At 33.0% G+C, this 27500-nt stretch overlaps 1 protein-coding gene across 3 annotated transcripts in view; it reads left to right on the top strand.

The window, feature by feature from the left end:
* The window catches only part of EHBP1 (EH domain binding protein 1), a 350991-nt gene that overhangs the window by 321775 nt on the left and 1716 nt on the right, over positions 1-27500 (top strand). For all 3 annotated transcript variants that reach the window (XM_077766441.1, XM_077766440.1, XM_077766439.1), the window contains 2 exons: positions 20237-20336; positions 21461-21534. In XM_077766441.1, the coding sequence (XP_077622567.1) occupies positions 20237-20336; positions 21461-21534 (174 nt within the window). The remainder of the gene's footprint in view (positions 1-20236; positions 20337-21460; positions 21535-27500) is intronic.

Below are 27500 nucleotides of genomic sequence, written 5' to 3'. Positions count from 1 at the left end.
CCAGTGGTTTTGGGTTTTTTAAAAATAGGTGGCTATATATTTTTAAAATATTGTTGGAAGCATAGGTTTGTTACAGTGTGTTTTTAAAATCTTTAGTAAGATTATTAGCCTATATTTTTATTCTTTTCATGTATTTTTCAAATTACATATGTACCACAGCCCCTATTTAGCTTAATAGGGTAATGAAAATTCTAAGATATTTCATTGTACCAGTATGCAAATTGACTTACATAGGAGTAAGTCTAGGTTTCCTTAAAGAGGGCAACAGAATTGAAAACTGAGGCCAACAAATAAATGAAAGTTTCTCTAAATCCATTGGATAATAGAGGCAGTGTTAAGGCTAACCATAGTGTTGAACTAAACAGAGGGATTATTCCTGGNACAGGAAAACATTCACATAGGCACATTTAGAAAAGAGTATGCTTAATTCCATCAAAGCTGTAAAAAATCAATCATTAATTTATTCAAACTACAATTGTTGGTCATTTGTGAAAAGCATCTGGCCTCTAAATCACAGGAACCCAAACACAGTACAGTGAGAACACTTGTGGAGAAGCTTCAAATTTGGTATAATATAAAAAAATAAGCTATGTTAGTGTGTATCTGTGTTTCTAACCATACAGCTGCTTTTGTTTATTCAAAATGCTTTAATTACACTTTGTTTTCTGGATTTCAAAAATTTTATAGCTACGAATGTAATGGGCTTTAAAAATTAGAAAATTGTTAATTGGCAGCTTTAAAAAAAAAGTCCTGCTTTTTTTAACCTGACTTTTCATGGTTCTTTGAAAGAGTGATATTTCAGCAAGCTAAGCATTACAAGTCAGAAATGGTTTCTAATGAAGTCTAAATTCAAGATAGGAAATATTTTTTTAAATGGCTTCAGGAGAGACATACCCTATTTTCCATATGGCTAAGTAATTGTTAAGATATTTGTTTTAAAGCTGGACTTAGATACTCCTGACTGCTCTCTAATTTGATATAGCTAGTCCAAACGATTTTATTCAAGAAACTTTGGTAGGAAGAGGCAGTGAAGTAGATAAATAATTTTGCAGCTATACTAATATTGCAAAGTATAGAACTAATTCAGTCATTATTACTGTAGTAACATCCTTTTTTTAAATATAGCTTTAAAGCTAGCAGTAGAACAGCTCAGTGTTGGGATACATTAAAATATTAAGCTTTAAGTTAGTTAGGTTTCATGTTTTAACAATATATAAATAGGCTCGCACCATAATCACATAATTATACATGGCAGTTTCTTCTGGGTTTTGTTGTTGTTTGTTTGTTTGTTTGTTTGTTTGAAGAATGAGCTTTTAAACTATAAAAGAAGGCCTAAGAAAAGCCTTAAGGGGTGAATATTAGAGCTTGAATTAGAAAAAAAGAAAAGTTGCATTGTTTTAATTACATATTCTACTATAATATGAATAGTTAATATGTAAAAACTCTCCCTCCCAGGATGACAAACTACTTAGCCTAGTGGCTTCTTAATATACAAAGGAAATAAAGGGTGACAGAATGAAATGCTGTTATATCAGAGGTTTTATATAGAAATGATCCATTCTCTTAATGATAAGCTACTTTTACCAGATTATTCATATACAATATTTCACTCACTACTGCTTTTTAGCTTCTCCTGGGCTTTTCATAATTACAAATTAAGAAAAACTGTACATGCTCCCCATAAATAAGGCTTGATTCTAAGTAAAATAATGACTAGTAATAAAAAACACTTTTTTTCACAATAGAAAAACAAATACTAATCGTTAGACATTTATCTCATTTAATGCCATAAATATATTAATGTAACTAGATGACTATGTTTTTAAAATGTATATTGAAAATGAATTTAAAATTTATATGCCATATATAGCATTCATGTGTAAACTTTGTTTAGCCCTTGTTTCTTAGGCACTGATGTCCAAAGTACTGTTAGGATACTAGAGATGAGAGGGAAATCACTTAAAACTGCTTGCGAAATATAATGTTTGAAATGGTTCTTTGAGAATGAGCAGATTATGGCTTGCATAGGGACTCCTTCCAGCTCTCTGGGAAATGAGCTGTTGACATTCTTTTGGGTCATCATCCAAGATAGGAGGGCAACCACAAGGATTTAGCAGATAAATTCATCCCCAAAGACGTTTATCCATTTCATTGCAACTTGGAAACATTCATGTTGAATAGTAGCATTAATGTAGCCCATTTAGCTCTTCAAAGTGAGCTTTATGTCTTAAAAAAAGAAAAGAAAAAGAAGATGACGATGACGATGAAGAAAATCAAATGACTGGGGTAATAGTTATTTAAGTCTTCTAAGAGGTATTCTTTATTTACATAATTCTAAAGTGCAAACCATTTTTTCCCTCTATACTATTTTCAGAAATACAATTGAGTTCTATTATAGTGAGCAGTAAGCTTTTGAATTTTAAGTAACTGAATCAGTCCTGCATGTTACTTGTCTGTTGTTTATGACAAAGAACAGAAAACAAATGTTTTAGTGTTGTGTTCTGAAATAAATGGCAACATTTTTAAAAGACTGAAAGTTATATCACTTAGGTTCTGTTTCTGACTCTTTTTGGACTTTATGATTCAGGCAAAAGAGAAAAGCAGAGCATTGATAAATGTATTGAGGGTATGCACTAAGATTCATACACATGTCCTTTCTTATAAATGGTGAAAAAAAACTTTTTGACTCAAACTGGAATGATACTATATAGGGCTGAATGTGCAGGAAAGGTTCCCACAATGCATTGTACAAACCTAGGGCTAACAAATACCCTGCTGCTTTGAAACCCCCCCAAAAGACAAAAGCACAATGAAATAGAAAGCTTACCACCGGTAGCTTTCAAAACGACAAACTAGGCAAACTATACATCTCCACCACTCCAATTTTGTCAGAATGCTAATGAGCTTGCTCTGATCTTTACTCGGCTTCCCGTGTTTTCTACATCTTCAAGGACCACATGGCGCTAGCAAAATAAAGACAACTAAATGAGAATTTCGAATGCTTTTTGTGTTAGGACCTGGTGCTTTTCAGTGGACGCACTCGTTGAATATTCTCAACTTAAAAGAGTACAACAGGGGGTTGGGTATGAACTTTTTAACAGGAGGAAATTTGTACAAAAGTAAATTAGTGAGATGAGGAAAATATGAGAAAAATTTCTGATTAATTTCCACTCCATAATATCAATGACACCTTCAGCCCCACTCATACTCTTCTAACAAGAGATGCTGATAAAAGATGAATGATTCTGTGTTGTTCACAGTGAATGTTTAGTGGTTTTTTAATAGCAGCATTCTACATAAAAGGCACCAGGAAGTACTCCGCATTAGCAGTTGAGATCACTAGTTAATAGGATGATGTCTTTTAGCTTTTGTCACAAGATTATTAGAAAGGATGGGATTCTGTTCTCATCGTAGCATAGTTGGAGTGCCTGTTGAGTACAAGTGCTAAAATACAGGTTTCTCAGTATTGTTTCACATGTAAAGCAAAAAGCCTTTTAATGCAACACCTTTTTCCTTTTTTACCAGGTGATTTTGTTATTGATCTCTAATCTGCCCCTTTCACTGTATTGAATGCTTGAAGTGTTCTGCTTTTCACTGTAGCCTTGATGCTAGCTATTTGTGTCTATAAATTCATTAACATTAAATCAGAGTCTATATAAACCATTTGATTCCATGATTTAGAAAATGGCAAGTTATATAGTTTTTATGGTTTAGGGTATAGATAACAATATAAAGTTAAGATTGCCTGGTAAATACTATAAAAATAGGTTCTTTGATAAAAAAAATTTTTATGAGATTTAAATTATGTATTTGTAAGGAACATATTTTTCACCAGCTCTATCTCTTTTCTGTAGCAATCACTGTACACTTACTAGGAGATTACGAGTAGTAGTCAGCTGCATCTCTCACCATACCCGCATCTGTAAGGGGAAAATTAAAACCAAAACTGGACACATTTTTATATATGAAGATATCTGAACTTAGTAAATAGCCAGGAAAGGAAGTTTGATATAGCAACACTTTTCAGGTTTTGTGTGGAGAAAGTTTTTGGCAATTTTTTCAGACTTGATACATAAATTTCTGATATTTCTGTATACTATTCTTTAAATATTCTCTTATCCTGAGAAGTTGTAGTTTCATACATTCAACTTTGAGCATGTGGCTTAAAATCTTGCCTCTTAAGATGCTGTGATTTATTCACACTTCTAACCTCAAGAAGTAGGGAAACCCTACTATAATAAGAATAACATTGGACAACTATAGTTAATAAAGTCAGCAAAAAGTAGAAACTACATTCTGAATAGAACAATGTGTGTGTTTTATATCTGGTTATTCTATATTCTCTATCATTTAGTCTGATATTTCTATGTTTCTTACAAGTATGGATGGAAATTAGTATTTGTGTAATAAGATGGAGACATTTTATAGAGGTTCTTTTTAAATAGACATGAATATGTCTACTTGCACACAAATTACAATGAGAAAAGAGGCCATGTCACTGAAAATATACATTAAACTAAGTGTGAGATATGTGTTTTGGCATGTTAGTTACAAAACTTAAAAAAGTTAAGAACTATAGATTTCATTAATGAGAATTTTTTTCTAACATCATATGACATACCATAGGTTCCCCACTAAAATAATTACTAATGATGATTCATAAGGCATTGACTTGGTATCATAACAGAGAAGCCAGTAAATAACATTTTATGTCTGAAATTTTTCTACAAAATGAGTATTTAGTATAATTTCCAGAGGCATGGAGCCACATCCTTTGATAGACTATAAGAGTTGATAGAAATCATTCCTTTTTGGAAGTAAAATGGTAACATTTTTGGTAAATGTGGTGTTACAGGTCTCATGTATGTCTCTGTGTTTTTAGCTGCATCAAAATTTTAATTTTATGTCACCAAACTCCGAGTGCAAAATAATATAAAATCATTTTCTAGTTGCAAAAACTGACAGAACTGCATGCAATTGTATTCTAATACAATATTCAGAAAAATTAAAAGCATGAAAGAACATGTCAAACAATTGATTCTGTCACATTTGATTGAATCATAGTCAAGGTAGAAGAACAGTGAGCCAAGGCCCAGCTCCTCAAGGTCTCCAGGTGAACCTTCTCTCCCATGTTCTTATCCATTACCTACTAAAGCCCTCTGTCTTCCATTGCTGTTAGCATAATTATAAGGGAGCCTTTTCTTCCATGCTTAAAATCCTTAGTATACCTTCATCTGAAAACATGGGACTCAGTTCTTCCAGCGCTGAGTTGGGACCCTGGCTGGGTGAGTGATCCCATTCTAGTACTTGTTATATTCATTCCTGTTTACTAGCTTAGTTTTTCAGTTTTGAGCCTCAGTTTCCACTTTAACAAAATGAGGACACTATGGCTTTAAAAAAAATTGGGGAAAAGAACCTAACTTTAATTCCCATAAAGGAGGAAATTCATTTATCCTTTTATGTCTGGTAATTATCATTCAATAAATATTTTTGGGCCCTGTTATGCCTATACTTTGAGTATACAAACTAAACCCTGGTTAGCGCATATAATGAGTTCAAACTTGGTCACACTAGGTCAGAGTTGATATGGGGTGGCAGCTAAAAGAATTGTGAGAATTAAATTATATACCTTATATAAGAAGCATTTGCACAGTGTCTGGTGGATATACAGTGTTCAATAAATGTCAGCTATTATTACTTATATCATCTCTTTAATACTTAAATTTATCAAAGTCACCTTTAAAATAAAAATGTACTGAAGGATGAAGAACACTAGTATGTTAGGAATGTTACCTATCATCATCAAGCATTAAATAAAATACTTATAATAAATTAATATTGTTCTCTTTGCATATATATACATTTTACTTATACATTGCATATATACTGGAATAGGCCTTTGACTATTGAAAATAATTCATTATAAATAGAAATACAATATAAAGGAAATAGTAAAGTTTGTTTTAGAAGGAAAGTTACAGGGGCGCCTGGCTCGCTCAGTCGAGCTCTATGCTAATGACTCTTGGTCTAGGTTTATAAGTTTGAGCCCCATGTTGGGTGTAGAAATTACTTAAACATTTAAAGAAAACTTAAAAAAAATAAAAGGAAAGCTTACATTTTAAGGTGCTTACAGTGTTTTTGCTGTCTTCAATTTTAAACGTTGGTAATATTCGTAAATTATTTCCTGTCTTTAGTTTTTTCCTTCTGTAGTTACAAGAAAAATTAACACTACTGTCATACTTTCAGAATTTCTTTACTCTCACAATTTGTTCAGCTAATTCAAACATCTTCAATATCTTGTTTCTATCTGCATTTCAGTATTTGGATTATTTAAAGAAGGAAAATCTATAAATTATATCAAAGTGTAGTAGCACTCAACTGTTGTTGAATCATTCTAGTTCTTGCAGTAGATATTGGATCATAGGATTTCTAGAAAGGAATCTCTCTGATTCAGAATACAGAGAACCTCCTAAAGTTTTCATTTCTAACATTTGTTTTTCTCCTTGGCACTCACTGTATGTCCCAGGCTTTCACTGTATAGTCTTAAGGTGACTTTTTCATTTGCTGATTCATGTTTGTTCATTTATCCAGAACAAATATATATAATTTCTACCAGTGATATTTAGAAAGTATTTTCCACTACTAAGTAGAATTTGAATTGGAAATATATAATTTTGAACCTAAAGTATTATCACATCACCATAATTTTAATTTGGAACATGTCTATTGCCTAAAGTGAGGTACATCCTTATTCTAGACTGTAATAAAATTTTTTAACACTTAAAAAAGTAGAAATTCCAGGAAAATGTGTTTTTCTCAGCATCTATCTATGAAACAAAATTTAGGCATTTGAACTGATTTGGCAGCAAAGTGTTTTTCTTCTGAATGTGAAATTAAATTTGTGTAATGTCATGCCAATGCTAAAATAACATCTTATACATGAAATATCACCCTTTCTTTAAAAAAAAAAAAAAGAAAGATCTTGGTGACTTATTTGTGAAAGGGCTAAGACAGCAGTTCTCAAACTTTTACCTACATTAAAAAACCACCTGAGGAGTTTGTTAAAAATACAGATTCCCAGGACCTGCCTGAAAGATTCTGATTCAGTGGTTCGGAGGTGGGGCCCATATTTTAGGCAGTTCTAATACAGGTAATCCATAGACCACATTTTGAGAAACATGGGGCTAAGATACGTTAAGTCCACATTGCTAAAAATTCTAAGGAAAATAGCACAGCATAAAGATATCAGAGCATAGACTTGAAAACGAGCAAGATACCAGCTAGAATCTGGTGGTCTTAAACAAGTTACTTAACCTCTCTGAGCCTCTGTTTATTTCCTCAGCCATTAAATAAAAAAATAAAAAAAAAGGCCAATAACATCTATTTCAGAAGGTTATTGAGAGTACAAAATATATTGATACAGATATAGGTAAAATTTAACAAAAATAAGAGTACTTGGCACAGAGCCAGGCAGAGGGTTAGTACTCAGTATAAAAGTAGCTGCTGTTAAAGTAGTGGCTTCTTTATCTATTATTGTTTCTACCTTTATTTAAAGTTCTCCTTAGCCTCTAAGTAATATGCGTATCTCCCATTCTATCACAACTCTTCTCTTCCCTCAGCACACAGACACACACTCCCTCTGTCCCGCTCCCTTTCCCCACCACCCAAAAAAATGCCTGAAGAACTGATTTGGCAATTCGACATAAGACTGGAAAGTTGTTGGTGTTGTTTTTTGTTTGTTTGTTTGTTTGTTTTTTTAACCTTTGGCTTATATAAAAAACACAACTCATAACTCTGTGGACATTTTTAAAACTAAATAAATAGCTAGGAGGAAACCTTAGGAATTTGCTAGTCCCTCAAACTGTATACGTTTCAGTGAATTGATATACTAATTATATGAGTTTCATGAGGCACATATAGAAATAAACAAGCATTGGGGCACCTGGGTGGCTCAGTCAGTTAAACATCCAACTCTTGGTTTTGGCTCAGGTCATGATCTCACAGTTCTCCAGATCAAGCCCCACATTGGGCTCTGTGCTGGCAGTGTGGAGCCTGCTTGGGATTCTCTGTCCCTCTCTCTACCCCTCCCTACTTGGGCTCTCTGATCTCTCTCTCTCAAAACAAAGAATTTAAAATTTTTTTTTAAAGAAATAAACAAGCATTGTATTTTGAAAATTTTATTTTACGACATCCATGTAGGAACCAACTTTGCATATGCATTGTCGAGGAGACATTTTTTTTCATCCTGACACTATTCCTAAGAAGCTCAACCAAGATTTCACCATTTGATTTGATAAAAAAATGATATCAGAGATGGCTAGGCATGTATGAATTACCTCCTCAGTCCAGAGTCAAAATCAAGTTTGTGAAGGGATGTGAGCTCTGTTCCAACACCTTTCTCTAAGTTTCCCCAAATGGAAACATTTCCTGAAAAAAAAAAATTCCTTAAAACTGTAAATGTACAGAGACAACTGGATATTTGGGTTAGAACTTCCAACTGAATAGCTGTGAACTTTCTTTTTATTGTTATACAGACTTACAAAGTAATGCTTTCAAATCACTGTCCTATTGTATAGATATTGCTAGCTCTTATTCTAGTGAATTGTAAATTATTATATCTTTCCTTCCATGACTAGGTGGGTTTTTAACCTACCTAGTTAGGCCTCTAGGTGCACTGCGTAAGAACACTAAACATAAATAATCATTGCATCTGTTTACGTGTTCCCTTGTCCTCCCCACATGTCATTTCTAAGCTAGAATGTGAAAGGCATTATCCATTTACGAGCTGTTTCTTCAGAAGTTTACAATATAAGTTAAGGAAAAAACGTCAGGCTGGTACTTTTTTTAAAAATTAAGTTAAAGTTTTGTTTTTCTTTGCCCTTGTGTACATTCTCTCTGTCTCTGAAAAAATAAATATTAAATAAATAGATAAATAAAATGAAGTTAGATTTTCTTAAATGCTTACTCTGATTTGTAATGTTTATTGCAGATTACTTTTATGTAAAGGTTTTGTGTATGTGTGTGTCTTTGTTTTAATTGAGTAATTTGGATTAATGTAGAGGGAGGAAGATTAATCAAAATTGTGTGATTATTTTCATAGCTGCACAGCCTGAAAGGATAAAGTTTGATACAAACTGTATGTATAAATAGTTATTTTCCTGAGGGAGTATAGTGGACTTTATCACCAAAATAAGAGTATGTGAATTAGTTTTCTCTTCTGTTTTTATCCTGGTGACATTGAGTGGGAGATGATATGTAAATTCACAGTATAACCAGTTATGAACATCTAACTTGTGAGTGCTTTCTGCATTTATTGACTGTTTATATATTTTACCCACCCCAAAGCCACCCAACCCCACTCCCCCAAATACTAGTTCACTCTGAATTAATAGCACCACTTGGTGGCCAAAGCTAGGAATTGTATAAAACACCCAACATTTCTTCCCCACCAGCATGTCTCCTAAATAGACACTTCTGATCTGAGATTTGATGGACCTGGTCAGAGGTCTATCTGTTGTGCTTTTGAAGGATCTACCTCCATAAGGAAAAGTTTAAAAATAATTTTTTAATTTAAAAAATGAGTTTATTATGCATTTCAGTGATTTAAAAAATAGCAATAGTTTTATGTTGAGTATAAATAACTTGCCACAGAAATAAGTTATTAGCCATAAATGTTTTAATTTCTTATGAGAATAAAATTAGAGGGAGCTAAAAATTTAAACTTTTAATACCACTTGTTTTAATTCAAGTGCTTATTTTGAATTTAATTAAAAGAGTAGTAAAGTTATGCTGAACATTTTAAAATTGTCATTGTTGACTAGGTAGCTATTTTACTAAATTCTGAGATAATATTTATTCATTCTGTTATTTATAAAATAACATTTGTTTATTCTTCTAATAATACCAACAGAAACATTGTGGGGACCAAACAGACTTGGAATTCCCATTACTTTGGGTGAGAATGTAGATTAAGTGTGTTAGATGTGGTTGCTCTGACCCTTTATAAGTAAGCTGTAGCTTTGGAGAGAAAGGGAAAGGACACATAACACAACAGAAGGACATATGGCTAACTGCTGGAGATTGGCCCCTAACATTTATGTAAGGATCTGAAAGGCACTATTGGGGCAGCATGATGCTCTTCAATCTAAGAGGTATCTAAACATTGCTATCATGATAAAAAGGAGAATTGAACATATCCTGGGGATTAAGTTGAGGAAAAATATGAAAATAACTTCATCTTCAGGAATTCTAGAGATTCTGGTAGTTACACATTAGATTTTTATTTTCTCTGAATTTCTGACCGAAGATACTGCTATTAGTAAGGGACTCTTTGGAATAGATTTAACAGAATGTAAAACCTTGGAAAAGGGAACATCTCTCATAGAGGATTTGCATTTTGAGTTGATCCTTTAAGAAAAGAAAAATGGGAAATATGTTGTTGATGGGCTTTTATATTTAAGGGGAATGAAAAACTTGAAATGATGGTAGGAAGCATGTGGTTGACTAATCCAGTAAAATGGATATGTAAAGATAGAAACTTCTTAGTCAATGTATAACATCAATAATCCTAGGACTCAGGTGGTCAGGGAAGATCCTAAAGTCTGAATCAAGAATGTGGCTTTTTGCTATATGTGTATACGTAGAGAAAGTGAGAAAGAGAGAGAGAGAGAGAGAAAGAGAGAGAGAGAGAGAGAGAGAGAGAGAATACAGCAATAGCAGTATAACATAGCAACCACCATTACATTGATTTAATAACATTATACACCAGGCACTATTCTGAGTGTTTTACACATGTTGGCTCACTTATCTTCCTAGAATCCCCCTGAAGTAGTACTATTATTTTTATTTTACAAATGAGGAAATTGAGGCATAGGGAAATAAAGTAATTTATCTAAGTTCTCATAGCTCTTCAAGAGCAGGGCTGGAATTTGAATCCTCCCTGATAATCCAGTGCTAGGCAGAGTAATCTTGTTTGGCCATTTTTATTGAAGGATGCCTTAAATACTCAAATGGAATCAGAGTAGCTTATAGTTAGCCAAAAAGTGACAGGTCTTTTCCTGGAATCATGTTTCTAGAAGACAGTGTACACCAATCTGTAATTCAGGGATCATAAGGATATATCTGCATAGGAAGAAAGGCTGATTCCCCTTAACATCGCTTGGTGTACTGCTCTGAGATCATTATTAAGTTTCATTGGCCTACATTATAAAAGCAAACAAAGTCCCCACTACAAATGAATTAGTAAGTGAACAGAATGGATTTTTTAAATCAGAGATTTGAAGGTTTGCTCTTTGTTTTGTTTTGTTTATGCCATTTTGCTTATCAGAATCATTCAGAAAGCTTTGTCAAGGTTGGTCTGAATTCCAAATAAAGGGCCTGTTCTGTAAGATTGGTTACCTATGCATGTCAGGTGGGGTGGCTAAGAGTGGTGGTTTACAAGATGGACTGCTTGCATTTGAGGCCTAGTTCCACCACCAGCTAGCTCTAAGTTATATAACCTCATTCAATATTTGATGCTATCATCATCATCATCATCATCATCGTCGTCATCATTATTTATTCCCAGCCCATAAGAAAGCTTCTGGTTGTCACTGATCTGATGAGAGAGATATATTACATACAGTAGCTTCTGTGAGATACTGTTATTCTCAAGGCTTCAGGAAACAGCACTGTGGATACAAGTCCATCATGAAGGCCTCTTGTGTACCCTGGTGAAGAGAATGGCTCTACTGAGAAGATTAAGGGGCATTGGGTGAGTTGGTATATTGCTGAAATCCAGACTAGTCACCTGGCCTGGTCTTGCAAAACAGCATTGATTGCATTTGATTCAAAGTGTTGTGTAATTTTTGAAGCTCTGTGCAGGTTAGAGTGCTGCTGGAGATGGTTCTGCAGTGTCCCATTTTGATGAGGCTTCTGTGTTCTGAGACTCAATGTGGCCATAGACTAGAAAGGAATAGGTTAAATTCCCTTTTGCTCTCCCTCACCGAATAAAGATATTTAAGAAGGTACATAGGGAAGGATATGTCCCAGTGTTACTTGGCTATCTGTACACATGCATGATGAACGAAGGTATAGAGTAAAAGAAGAGGTTGCTGTGCAGGCTGTGCATTGAGAGTTGGGGGTTGGATCATCGCTTACTGGAAACTGAAGGCACTGAAGACACCATGGGTATGATTTTTAAGGACATTTAAACACTTCAAGCAACACAGGAGGGGGTTACCTAAAAGAGTAGCTGACTGACTGCATAATACATCTTTGGAGAAACTCTTTATTAGAAAGAAGCCTATTTGGAGAATATCTACCTGGTTTGTCCTTGTATATTTTAAAAATGATACATATTTAATTTTCCACATTCTCAACAGAATCTAATCTCATTCTCACCTGGCATTTAGTAAATCAGCTATTTCATCTGCATTGCCAATTTCATAAGCTGATTTTAAAGATGCTCGGCTTTTAAAATCAAAATCTCTTTCTGTAAAAATGATGAAAACTTACATCCTCGGTGAAGGTGTTTATGTTATAAATATTTAGTTTTTCTTATTGAGGGCTTTCTTTTAAATTATATACACCTTTACTTCAAATTGTCATTTTTCAATATTTCTTTTGTGTTAATAACTAGTAAACTTTTAAATGTGTTCTAGTAGTTTATAATTTTCTATCTTAAAATTTACCTTCTTTACTCTTGATGTTAAGAAGTATTCCACGAGGGGCGCTTGGGTGGCTTAGTCGGTTGAGCGTCCGACTTTCGCTCAGGTCATGATCTCGCGGTTCGCGGGTTCGAGCCCCGCGTCGGGCTCTGTGCTGACTGCCAGCTCAGAGCCTAGAGCCTGTTTCAGTCTGTGTCTCCCTCTCTCTCTGACCCTCCCCTGCTCACGCTGTCTCTTTCTCTCTCCTAGAAATAAATAAAACATTAAAAAAAAATTAAAAAAAAAAAGTATTCCACGGTCTCCTTCGTTCTTAAATCTCTAACACCCTGGAAATAACTAGACTTTTATTACCTGGAGCACAGCCACATAGTTATGTCCTTGTTATGGCCATCTTTTGTATGCAGTAGTGACACTGATGACCCTGTAGAGCTTTCACTTTGTTTTTCCAGCTGCAGAAATGAGTTTGTACTGATTCATCCACATTTTTTACCTATCCTGCTTAGGACCAAAGACATACTAACTATACTAACTGTAGAATTTAGGACTATCAAAGATTTCAAATATAATTTGTGTCTGTGGAGTTGTTTAGAAATTTACCCTCACTCTAGTTATTCCCGGTTATGTGTCTGTCCACATAAGACTACGAACCTTTTGAGGAGAGGGATCACATCTTGATCATCTTGGTATCTGCATTTCCTGGCACAGCGCTGCCTGCACGTGACACCATCATCATCATCATTGTAGCTAGCATTTTTAGTCTTGGGTACTGTGCTAAGGTTTTACATAGATTTTTTCATTTATTTCCTCTAACAACCATATGAGATAAGCAATTTGATTACCCTTATAGAATTGAAAACTAAGGGGGCACCTGGGTGGTTCTGTTGGTTAAGCTTCCGACTCTGGATTTTGGTTCAGGTCATGATCCCAGGGTTGTGGGATTGAGTCCTGTGTTGGGCTCTATATTCAGCGCAGAGCCTCCTTAAGATTCTCTCTCTCTCTCTCTCTCTCTCTCTCAGTTCCATCTTCTGCCCCACTCACCTGCTTGTGTTCTCTCTCTAAAAAAAGAAGAAGAAGAAGAAGAAAAGAAACTAAGACTCAGAGGTTCATTAATCTAAATTCAAGGAGCTCAGTCAAGTTGTTTTTTTTTTGTTTGTTTGTTTGTTTTTAGCCAAGCTGGAAAAAAAGCCATTTTGGATGCAGATCAGTGTTCATCTTATTTGCATCATATTCACAATAATATCTCTAACCAGCCACAGAAACTATAGACAGTACAATTATACATTATGTTTGGCCTTATCAGAATTTATAGTCTTATCCACAAAAGTACCTCAGAGTCAATACGAGTAAACATTCATAAGGGTGGTCTTAATTCTAAAGAGGTCTTTATTCTAAGGTTTATTTGTTAGTCATTTCCATATACTTAACGAATATTTCCATAAAATACTTAAGTTATAGATTGGGTTCTGAAACCACCCTATTAAAAAACAGTATGCCTAAATGACCTTTAAAAAAAAAAGATGAACCTCTGTTCTCCCAATGAGAAGAGCCCCCCACCAGAAATTTTGACTTACTTAAATATATAAAAGGTTAGAAATATCTTTTATAATATTTTATTTAACTGTATACACATGCGTATTTAAAATCACATCTTAAAATACATTAATCTGGAAATATTGCTTCTGTCCACTCCCACCTTTCAAGAAATACTTTTAATCAAATCTTCATGTTTGTCTTTAACATTAGTCTCTGTCACTTCTGGAGCCACTCTTTAAGTCATTTCTATGACATGACTGTGTGAAGGCTCTTGGACAAGGAGAGGGGGTAGAGAGGAGTCCGCCAGGTGCAGTCCAAACAAAAGGACTTCAAGAGAGGGGCGAACTGGCAGGGGAAGCTATCCATCTGTAAGCATGGCTCACAATTCAAATTTTCCCCTTATTACAGGATGCCTAATTGATTCACTAAGTAGACAGTAGTCTGGTTCAATGATGCCTATATAAAAATGACTCACTACATTTTTGTAACAAAATATGTTAAATATACCTCTGGAAAGTAAGTGCAGTTTTAGACTTATGTTCTGAGCATTTTAGCTTTAGTCACATGGCTGTTTGTGGGTAGTGAAGATAATCATGCATTAACTGAAATGTGGGTCATATTAATACCTTCACATGCTCTTATCACTGAAAGGTTAGCAGGTGTAAACCCATCCCATATGTAACTCAAAGAAAATTCTAAACTATAAGTAATATAAAGAATTTTTTGTTATAATTTTCCCATGANTTTGTTTATTTATTTATTTATTTATTTATTTATTTATTTATTTATTTATTTTTGCTGTTTTAAGTTTGTGCTAGGTTTACCTTTGGGATATCTAGCACTGACCTTTGGCATAAAAAAGGCTGTTCAGACTCTATTAGGGAGTTGGTACAAGAAGATTGCTGTTAATTTCCAACCTTTAGAAATAGCTTTTTTTATGTTTAAGTTTATGGAGGAACAACTTTGGTGAAGCTGTCTGTACCTCTTCCTGTAAGAAGTATATGCTAAAAGTCTATCGGAATTTATCTGTAGAAAAACGTTGCCCTAAATCTCTGTTTTACCAAATGAGTAAATAAGAGGTGTGTTTATTTTGAGAGAGTGTGTTAGTTTTTATTCTACTGCAACAATAGGAGACAAGATTTTCCCCAAAGTTTATATTAATACTATAACAAATATATCAGGCCAAGCAAATAGTTTTAAGACCATTATTGCTGAAAAACATCAGTAAAGATTATGAGATTCTTTGTATATTGATTGCTGTTTCAGGATATTCTTGGGGTAGAAACATTTATCGGCTATTTGCTTATATAGTAAAATGTTTTCATAATAAAGTTATTTTCTAAGTTTAAAATATTTTCTAAAATGGATGCCCTGGAATCTTGCAGTAATCTTGCAGTAATGTTGCTTCAGGAGTTGATGTGTCCATGGCCCTACATAACTACAGTAAATTCATCTTTTTTGTCCATTAAATAAATCTACCAGATTTCGCTTCCTTTGTTATTAAAATGTGATTCTCTGGTACCAGCTAGTCTCTCTACTGTAATACATTCTGTTTTTCAAAGGTCATCATGTTGGTGTTATCGTACCATGAGGACAATTTGTAATGGCAACTTTTTTGTTTTTGTTTGGTGTGGCTTTGTTACATTGTGTCCCTTAAGGGCCATATGTGATCACTGGTCAGCCATCCCTTAGATGGGGCTATGGCAAGATTTCAGGATTTAACATTTTCAAGGTAGAAATTTTGAATTCGTTTATATGTACAACAATAGCCTACATCTTTATGTTTTCATTCTTTTCCACTGAAATCATCTTCTGTTTAGCTAAAATTGTATTGTTCTTTATTTTAAATTGTATGTAAGTATTCACTGCCTAAAAATATATCTTTCTAAATAGATGATAAGTTTATGGAGAAAGATTAATTAGGGAAGATTAATTAGTAGACAGTTTTTGAATATATGATTGATAACTTTAGGGTTTTGACATCACTTTTCCTTTATTCATTTAAAAATTTACATTGAGAATACTGCTTCTGAAAAAATAAATGAAAACCACATATGTATTCCTGGATAAATGAATGAATTCTTGAATGAAATTAAATCTTAACTTTAAATCTTTTTTGATTTTTGGAGAAGATGGAATATAAAAATGGTTGCTATAGTCAACCTGCTTTTATTAAGTATTTATAGTGCTTAAGGTGTTAAGTATATTATAGTATATAATGCTGGATATTATGCTGCATCCTGTTAAGTAGTTTTTGTGAACTATGTCATAGGGAGAATGATTGGAAATCATATTTATATAGTTACTCTTCCTGCCATTATCATTATTCTTGATCATTTAATAATTTTTACAAATCATATCCCAGTTGTAGTAATTGGCTAAAAGAAAAAAAATTGACATTAAGAAATTGTGATGTCAGAAAAGATGTTACATTCCTAGAGGCTAAATAAAAACAGAAGTCTTCAAGGAGAAAAAAAGAAAAAAATATATTACCAGAGATTTTATTAGTCAGTACTTTAAAATGTTAATGTGATGTTATTATTTGTAGTATATTTACCTGAGGCACTGTGTTTTAAAATACAGTATAACAACCCGGCCATGTTTTTACATTTCAGTAATTGTATATTGACTTGTAGTACTTTGTCACTTTTTATTTCAAAACGATCTTCAGTAGTATACGTCTTGAATTTTTCAGTTCATAAAACTGAAAAAGAATTAAGATTTTTTAAAAGTATCAGTATTGACTCTATGATGACAAAAATGTAGTTGTAATTACAAATTAAAGATAATTTTGAAAGACAAGTAGTTAACCAGGTGAGGTTAAACAAGATAAAATGATTTATGGCCATTTTATAAAATAATGACAGTCTTCATTTTAAGCTACAATGTAAAGTGCTTTATTCTGAGATTATGTATTGTGGTAGAAGCTAAAACTGCCTTTTTTCTAACAGTGCCAGAATACAACCTCTTTTTCTTTTTGCACTAACAAGACTGCTTTACCACCACAGCCCACTCTAAGTAATTAAATCAATCCTTTGTACTTACCGTATTCTCCTCTAGTGACGGTACTAGATCTGATTATATGCTTCATGCATATTCAAAGTACCGCACTGACAGCTCTTTAATGAGCTCTTACTTAATCAGTATGAACAATGTTCATCTTGTTCTTTTTTTCCTCATGCATTAGAGCTAGGAACAGTTGGGAAAAATGAAACATCCAGCATTCATTTGAAAAATATATTGTACTTTGAAAAGTGTCTAAGCTGAGGAAGTTGCATTCTGCCCTTTAAAAGTCTGATGGACAAATTGGATTACTAGTATTGGATTAAATAACAAATGGTTAGAGGAGAAATGAGAAAAGCTCACTGTGATCACAGGCTTTAATATTTTTTGTTACTTATAAAGCTAAAGGGGTCTTTAACCAGTTATTAAAGTCAGGATTAATTTGTAATGGTTCAACTTACTGGCTTTTAAAAGCTTTTTAAATTTAAAAAATTTTAAATCCCGAAAAACAATAGTGTAATGATGTATTAGAAGAAAATTTAATTTTTTTATTACTAGGCTAAATATAGATTTCCATCATTGTATACTATCTCAGATAAGGAGATAGTGATACAGAATTGATTTAACCTCAGATATGTTTTTTTTAGTTAATTTATATAATCTATGTGGCAGACTGTAATGTGTCTTTAAATATTTGTTATTGTTAGGCTTATTTCCTTTTGAAGTACAAGACTCTTGTATGATTAGTCATTTACTAACAATTAGAGGAGGGGTATCTTTTATTCTTACCTAGAAATCATAGGCATGAAGTTAAACTAAAAGTAACACAGTACTATATCAATATTGTTTTTCTCAAGGAAGCAGTCTTCCATTGAAGAAAATGATGCTAATTTAAGAGTAGGCTAGTTGCTTCTAGTATTGCTGAAAGCCTGAATTATAGGTTGTTAAACTCAAAACAAAGTTTTAATCTGTCTATATTTTTAGAAGCCACTTATGTTATGAACATATGAATTAAGTCTTTAATCAGCAAATAAAATATCATAAAAACTGCACCTATTAATATTGCACACATGTGTCATTTCACTGATCAAAAAGGCCTTCACCAGGGTACAATTGGCCTTTTTCCAAATTGCAAGCTTTTTCTCAGCTTTTTCTTTCTACTCTTTCTTCTTTTGTTGCTACCCAGGGATTTGTGCGTATCGCAGCCTGTATCACAGCCTGTATCACATGATCAGTGTCAAGACATCACATGGTCCAAAGTGAATACAAAACCAGCTACCCTAAAAGAGAGATTAAAAATACTGTAAAACAATAAAGACTTTTGTTCATACTCCAAAAAAATCTATCCTATGCCTGCTTCATACCATAAAGTTTTAACAGCATTTGATGAAGGCATGTATCCTCACTATTCTCCCTAATGATGAACAACAGATATCTATTTTATAGGGATACTCTGAAGTACACGTTTGATCTTTTGCACACAGATCAGCTCTTTATATTCTGTTTCCATTCCAAAAATTTCTTCAGGTTTCTATTAATGTGGAAATAGTTAAATTATGGTACGTCCATAATTTATGCAAATATTAAAAATAATGAGGTAGATCTTTGAACAGTGTAACAAAAGCAAATCATAAGGCAATATATAATATGATCTTACTTATGCTAAAGACAAGAAACCTGTATTTGTCTATAAATAAGGCATAATGCAGTAATTTGATATACATAGTAATCTGTGTGGTCTGAAAGGAGATGGGCTAAACTGTAGAAGTACTTACTTCTGGACAAAAGAGATGGAGAGAGGAATGGGGAGGGAGGGGCTGGTGAACGAGGACATGGCTTTTCACTGATTTTATTTTAGGTATCTATTGTCTGAATTTTTTAAATGGGCTGATTGTGTGTTTGAAAGTTAAAAGAAAATATCTTGCCTAAAAAAATAAAGCTAGGATATTTTATTTTTTATTAGATATTTAAATTAGCCCTACAGATCTATACAGAAGTGGAACTGAAGTATTAAATACTGGCCTAGCAAAACAATAAACCAATCATGGGTGAAATTCAGAAAGAACAAAGTCAAAGAATTATAAATTTGAGAGGTACAGTTTGAATAGAGAGATGAGAAGAAGATGAGGGATTAATATTTTTCTTGAATGTGATTGTGGCCTACTTCTACATGAACAATACCAAATATATACTATATATTAGAACCCTTGATATACTGGCCTTCAGTGGGGAGCGGTATAGATGATGAAGAATGAATTCTAAATGTATAATCAGTAAGTCTAAATTTTAGATCTTCTCTCTGCTGAAATGTTTTGTGATGTACTGATCATTATTATGTTCATTATTATGTGTCTTTTCACAGGTAGTTAAAGGTATTTTTTGTAGCCTAGTCATTTATAATATATTTAAAATAATTTGTATGTGTTTACCCTATTAGGGATGATGAGTTCCAGAATGATATATGAATGTATATCTTTAGTTTACTTTTGGGGAGGAAAATAAGAAAAAAAAAGCAAGTTGTTACAAGTGGAAGCTTTCACAAAAATCTCTGGATTTCTGTGATCTTCCTATTAGTCTTATAATTCTGTTAATGATTTTTTTAATGTTTGGTGGAGTTTTTTGTTTTTTGTTTTGTTTTGTTTTATCATGACCGTATGTCTGTTAGCAGCATGAGTTCCTTATTGAAATATAACTAGTCAGCCTCTGGGGTGGATTTAAAAGTTGGAACACTTTTTTCTTTCCTTCCTTTTTTTCTTTTATTTTCTTTCTTTTTTTTTTTCCACTGTACTTAATGTTAGTATGATCTGCAGATATGTTCAGCGGGACTGAAATATGTATGCTGAGTAATACCAGCTTTAGAAGATTGGCTTATGAACTTTTAGATGTTGATTTATTTTTTCAGGCCCTAGACTTTATTATTATGTTATTATAAACAGTTTAATTTGTACTTTTGGGGTAGATAAAATATTTCATGTTTAAAAAAAACCCTTGTGCTAATCTATTACTTGGCTTGTAAAATTTCATAAAATAATAAATAATTTGCTGAATTACAGGAAGGAACACAGAAGAAGAAGAAGCTATGATGCAGGAATGGTTTATGCTGGTTAATAAGAAAAATGCTTTAATAAGGAGAATGAACCAGCTTTCTCTCCTGTAAGTACTCATGCTTATGCTTGTTTTTCCTACAACAAATGAATCTTAGGCTTTTTGTCATTGCCTACTTTGGGGTTTCAATTTAATTAAGCTTAATATTTTTCTTTCCTTGGAGATTATAGTATAGTTTATATAAAAATAAAAATTAAAAACAGTATATAATAATTTCTCATCTGAGCAGTAGTTTTTTAAAATAGTGATATGTACTGAAAAATGTTTATTGTATAGAAAGCTAGGGAATATAAAAAATTTTTGTATTTAAGAAATAAAACCCTAGTGCACCAAAAAGGAGATTTGGATTATATATACTAAGGGTTATTGGGGAAAAGAAATAAAATTAAACTTTATTTAACATCACATTTTAAGTTAAAAATGGTAACAATTCTTACTGTGGACAAAAGTACATTTGTATTCTACAGATGATGTTACCCTAAATTTGGATGATTTCTCCAATCATAAAAAGATCACTTTTGTGTACAGTAAAATGTAGACTAGACCAAATGTAAGCAGTTCTTGGTCTTTGGCATTTAGTTCACTATAGGACTTAATGCGTGTTTCTTTCTGTTCACTAGAATATTCTTATATTATGCCACCTAGTGTGGGAAGGAGCAGGCTTACATGTTTTATTTTAGCAAGAACCTCTATTTTTGTCATTTCTGCCACTCCTGAACTTGATTAGAAGAGTTATGAAGAGGCACAAAACTCCACTATTCCTGGATTTTTTAATTGTCTCTGTATTAAATTTGCACTGGTAGTACTTACATGTTTCTTGTATTCTTTTCAACATGGCATTCTAGACAAAAGAATGTTTATTGTAAACTATGAAAAATATTTTACAATATAGCCCTATACCAGGCACTTAATACAAGAAGCTTACATGAGACTACTTACCTGAAGGTTAAACTATACCTCTGTGCAATTGAGAATTGAAGGAGAAAAATGATAGCACTAGTAAATATTCAACCTGAGGAAGGTTTTAGGTTTGTGTATCGTTTGTTTGGAGTAGCTTAAAGTTAAAGAGAAAAGTCAGTTATGAGTCCTAAAATCAATGTAACCTAAAGGTTCTTTTAAGTGTTTAATGATTTAGTAATTAGCATATTGATGAACTTTTGCAACTTGCCTAGGGAAAAAGAGCATGATTTAGAACGACGGTATGAGCTGCTGAATCGGGAATTGCGGGCGATGCTAGCCATTGAAGGTAAGAAATGCTGTGGTGGAGTGAGGTACATGAAGTGTCAACTGTCAAGGAGATTTAAAGACTGTAATACCCTTCTAGTCTCACTAGGTGTGGCCTGACTAGGAACCAACAGAAATTACAGATAAATGCCTTAGAGTCAGAAAGCAACAGACACATAAAACCTAAGAACTCTAATTCAGGTAGATATTCATTATGTGTGCTATTAAAGACAAAATTGTCTAAACTCTTGTCAGTAAGCTCGAATGTCCATTAAACGGCAAATATAAGGAGTTAAATGATTTAATTACATTTTACTATGTGAAATTTAAGGTTGTTTTTACAAGGGAGGTTGGGGAAAGATTTATCATTTTGATTTTTCACATCAGACTCTAAATTTTACCTTAATATTTAATTGATGTCAACGCTGAAATATGTCTGCAATCTACTATAGTTCTTAAGATCCCAACTCCTATTAAGTGAATATTCAGGCAAAGATTGACATAAGAGATAAATGAAACACTTCCATACTTTTCATAAAGCTTTTAAATGAATTATGTAGTAATCCATGATTCATGACATCAGTAAACATCAGCTAGCTTAACTATGGCATTTACTAAATGTGATTTTTTTTTTTAAAATTCTTACGTTGTTTAAGAATGCTGTTCTCCTTACACCTTTTAGTTGAAAATGTCTTATAGTTCAAAGATGTCTACTTAAAAACTAATCCTTTGTGCTCAGGAAAATGGACCTTTTGTCTAATCAATGCAAATTGATTTTCCTATTCTATATTGACCTCTTAACCCATTGACTGTCCATAGTAATTTCCTTCTTTACCTGATAAGGTACCTGATCCATAAGAAGCCAATTCTAATTAGTTTAGAAACTAGAAATTTAAGTTTGTAAAGGAAAGCCAAATGAAACTATATATTTTTAAAATATGTTAATTAACATTGTGATTAAATAAACTATATGCTATTTATCTAAATATAATCTTACCCATGTATAAAGGTTTTATTTTTAAATACTTTTGTATCCGTAACCTTATTTGATAAATATGACTGAAATTTGTATATCCTCATTTAGAAATCTGATTTACCTTATTTAAAAGGCTTCAGATAACTAATTTCCTTCAAATGGGTATCCAAATGTATCAAATTATAAATTGATAATGATTATAAAATTTGTCAAAATTATTTAAGAAGTTCTGTGAAACTTGCCATTGAAATGAAATGCACAGGTATGCTAAATGGTATTTTTCCTCTTGATAAAATCTTTTGTAGTCATGATGTAGCCTTTGAAAGAGATTGGAAAGCTAAATAGTCAGATGTAAAGTGGGTATAGCAGATACTATTTATATGGCATATATATGTATGTAATATAAAATGTATGTATATATAGTATGTATAATGTATGACTCTTTATACAGTTTATTCTTTCTTTATAGATTCATTATACATTACAGTGAATGCAGAGTATTAAAAACACTCTCTCATGTATAGTAAGTTAAATTATCCCAAAAATACAGCTTGATACAATACAGTTAACTTTTAAGGCAGATATTGCTTCTGTGCCCAAACCAGTATTATTACCAAATACCATCTTAAAAACAGGGCCATGATACATTTAAAAGATCTCCTTTTTATGGGCAGTCCTATCCCTATATACCAAATCTACAATCTTGAATAATTTAACATTTTATCTGCCTATTCTTGTTCATACCAATACAAAGTCATTTTTTAAGAAGGGGAAAAAGTGATTTTCTTTTTCTAACACATTTAATACAGTTGGTAGTTTTTTGAGGTTTTGTTCTGTTTTGTTTTATTGTTTAATTAAGATCACTCTTCCATATGTGATTGTGTCAGTTTCTGTTGCTGGTTGAGTCAAAAAGAGACTTGAGGAAAGAAGCAGCCTGTTGATGACAAATAAAGATACTTTGTTAGTAAGAGGCCTGTCCTCCTATCCTGGACAGTGCATGGGCTGGGCTGTCCTAGACAGGTATTGACTGTGTTGATGATCAGTTCTGTGAACACAGTGTCTTCTGAGTCAGCCCCTAGAATGTATGTGCATGCAGTTCAGTAGCCTTTTGGAGTGTAAATACCCACAGAAAAACACATGAATAGGCAACACTAGTTAGTTTTGTTTTGCTTTCCTTTGTTTTAAGTTTCATTCCTCTTTTCTTTCCTGTATCTTCTATTTAGTAGCCATAAGATGGTTTTCATAATAAGTAAACTAAAATCTTTTCAAATAAATTTGCTGCTGAAGCTATTTACCAGGAGAAAAGCACAGAATGTTAATAGCCATATAGCACATTGAAAGAAATATTTTAGCAGCTCAGTTTGAGAAGGAAAATAATTCAATATATCCATTTTTCTGAAAATCCATAATCACTTTGGCCTGTTTTTTGCCTTTTTTTCCTTGAGGTATTTTTCATAGCAGGAGTTTCACTCTACTGAGCTAAGTTGTAGGATCCCTTAAGCTAACAAACATCTTTTAGATACTTTTCCTATAGTTTTTTTGTTCCAAATTATTTAATGCCCCCTCAGGAAGGATAAATTCATTTCTGCACACATTGGGGTGGGCTTTTAGAAAGTGGTGTGTTCATTTTCTGCACAAGAAATGGATCTTCTCTAGGATTTTGTACATCTTGATTTATTCTTGGCTTAGAGTTTGAAGTGGGTGCTCTTCTAAAGGGATTTATGCATAGGTTCACTATTTTTGTAGTTATGGTTTATATGATAAGCTTTTTATATTTAAAATCAATATGTAATCCTGTGGAGGAGCTTATCCCCTAAAACCCCATTTGTAAATCTATTTTAGCTTTGTTACACAGCACAGCCACAGTCTTCCATAGATTGATTAGGTACAGCAGTAGAATCCTATCAAATGGCCTGCTCTGATGATGATGCAAACTCTTTCAGGATTGCTAGTTGACTGGAACTAAAGATAAGACTTGACTGCAATCCCCCAATGTGCTCTTTACAAAACTAGTGTTAATTTTCATCAAAGTGCCAGGCTTATTTATAGTGGCAAGGTTGAAGGTTTACTACAAGAACTTTAGGTCCTTTCTATCGAAGTATTTATAGGTATTTCTTTTGCCTTTTTTTCCAAGGTAATTATCAACTTCAGCAAATAAACTCAATTGGGGAATGAATAATTGGTCCTATATATAAAAAGAAATTTTTAAATTAACAAAACTGTTCAGTGCAGATGGACATAAACAGAATCTCTTTATTTCAACACTTTGGCTCAAATGCAGCATCAAAACTTAATCCTATTTGTTGCAAGAGGATATGGCTTTTGTAGCAAAAGTACACTGGAATCTTTAAATTAATCAGAAGCTACATTGTAGTCTGTTCAAGTCAAAGTCAGTGTATCTAGCTAGCTGTGACTGGTGTTACAGGTGAGTAATCCTTTCTTAAAATGCATAACAGGTAACATATAGACTTACATGCAGGTTTTTAAAACATGACATTACCCCTAAGTGAAACTGTTAAAAGGGGATTTATAAATTTTTTTTAATTTAGGCATGAACATACAAATGTAAATCTTGATCAGTTTTAAAGGTATTATTAAATTTTTTTAAATCATCAAAATAGTTTACTTAATATCCCATCAGCATTCAAATATGTGTATGTGTGTGTGTGTGTGTGTGTGTATAAATATACACATGAGAAAGCAAATGCCAAGTAAAAGTAGTTTTGCTAGTGTAAAATCTCACTGCACATAGCTATTTCCTCTGTAGTTGACTAATATTTTGTAGATAGATATTAATGTAGCAATGACAAATTTAATGTCAGAAATCCTTAAATTTATGCTGCAACATTTTAAATTCTAATGTCAGTTAAATTTGACTGTGAAATGATGAAAATAACCTAAATATTCATAACTAAAAAATGTTTTTGTTATTGTTACAGAAATGTCTTTATTGAACTAGGAAAAAGTCAAGATTTTTAAAAATTATTCATTTCTTCGGGGGTTAAAAAAAATTTTCTCTCATCCTTATTGTTAAAGCCTTATTTATCTTGATATTTCTAATTATTAATTAAAGCCTTAGAAGTGACTGGTCAAGTGCAGAGAAGGAACAATTTAATTAAGAAAATTATAGGACTGTTGTTAAATTTTATTTTTTCTTGATTTTAAAAATATTTATAATTTTCAATTTAATTGTATTTTTTAAGTATTTGGTGGAGGAAATTTATAAAGCTCTTATCAAAATGTTTTGGAAGAAAAGAATTATAAAGCTTATAATGTGAATGATTTCTTGAGGTTGAAAGTGGAAAAATTAATATTCATCAAAACTGGTAATCTTAATAATTATAAAATTTAGTTACAAATCTTCTACAAATTTAGCGGGTCTTTCTCTGAGATAATATTTCTAGAACTACAGTTACCTGAAATTAGACTAGATGACCTTAAAGATCCTTCCAACTGGAGTGTCCTATTAATTTTTCTGCTGTGTAGAGTACGACTGATTAAGAACAGGAGTTAAATTAGAAAATTGTCTTGCGTTCCTGCCCACAGTTGCATTTAAATCCAAAGAATAAGATTGTGGTAGATATGGCTTTTCTTCAATGTTGCTGTTTTGTTATTATTTTTGTTAATTCTTATATTCAGAAAAAAACTTTCCATAGTAATAGTTTCTTTATTCCTTCCCATGCGATAGAATATTTCACTTCTCCTTTTATAAGAATGTAATGTGACCAGTTAATGTCCTTATTTGTGCAATTTTTGTATCAAATGTGGATAATTAATACTTGGCATTTTCATATATATATGCATGTATTTGAGCTTATAAAGAAAGGAATAGTGATAGAATTGAATAAAGCATTCTAGCTTTTTGCTGCTATTCTAACCTTTATTGCATGATGATGCATCTAATTTTTAATTTGTAAATACAAGATAGAATTCCCTCTAGCACCATTTGCTTTCATAAAGCTGCTGAGCAGTTTGCTGTCTTGAATAAATTTTGCTTTGGAGGGGGTCGGGGGGATTTGAACCAGCACATTCTTGTGTGGTTTGTGAAGATTCACATGGTAACCAGCGGTGTGCATTGTTAGGTTTATCTGAATAAGCACCAGCCATGTGAGTTTTAACATGATTGCCCAGGGCAATGGAGAGAGAAGAGAGAAACCCGAAAGGATTGCACTCCTCTCTGTTTTTTGGAAAGTGCATTTGTTGGGGGAGGGGGATGCATGAGTCAGTGCAGTGGCCAGGGTTTTTTTTTTTTTTTTTTTAAAATCTGGTGTCCTGTTTCCCTCTAGGTCCTCATTTGTTCTGCTATCTGCCTCATCATCTACTTCTTCTTTTCATTGTTTACCTTCCTAATGAGGGAGGCGGGGTAGACTGGGGGTTGATTGACAGCTACAAGCCCTTACAGTCTGGCCAGAGAGCAGTTGGCTTTGGTTTTAAAAGTGCTTTAAATGTTCGATTTGGTCCTGTTTTTATTAAACGAAACTGCTGCTCATCTTAAGGAAATTACCAGACCAACGTAGATTAGGAAATATATTAATGGGTCCTAAAGCCTTCAAAAACCCTGCCCCTATCCGTGGAAAGCGCACTGCCCATCGGATTTTCCAACCTTTAACGTGGGGTTTCAAAAAGAAGTATGTAATTTTTCCTTTGCAAAAGTGCTTTGATTTTAAACCACCCAGCAAACCTCTCCAAAAGAAAACTGGCTGTGATGCGATCGAGAGCTGCAGTGTAATATTGCAGAGCAAATTTATTTTTTACTTCAAAGAAAAATGCTAATTAGCCGATTCACTACTTTTAAAGTTATTGTGAAGCATATGGCGCCCAGTGTGAGATACATCCAACTGCTAAAATAGAGCGAAGAGGAAATTAGCGAAGAATGGGCTGTATGGGGTGAGCATGGGGGTGGGGGAGGAGGATAGGTTCTCAAGCAGAGTCTCCAGCCTTTTCAGAGTGATTTTTATCGCCCATCTCTGCTTCTTCCCGCCCCCTCATTTTCCCTCTCCCCTCCCCCCCCC

The sequence above is a fragment of the Crocuta crocuta genome, unplaced genomic scaffold (assembly GCF_008692635.1).
Source record: "Crocuta crocuta isolate KB4526 unplaced genomic scaffold, BGI_CrCroc_1.0 scaffold113, whole genome shotgun sequence".
Taxonomy (NCBI): domain Eukaryota; kingdom Metazoa; phylum Chordata; class Mammalia; order Carnivora; family Hyaenidae; genus Crocuta; species Crocuta crocuta.
The sequence above is the reverse complement of the archived record's forward strand: the minus strand, read 5'-3'. Positions and strand labels throughout refer to the sequence as shown.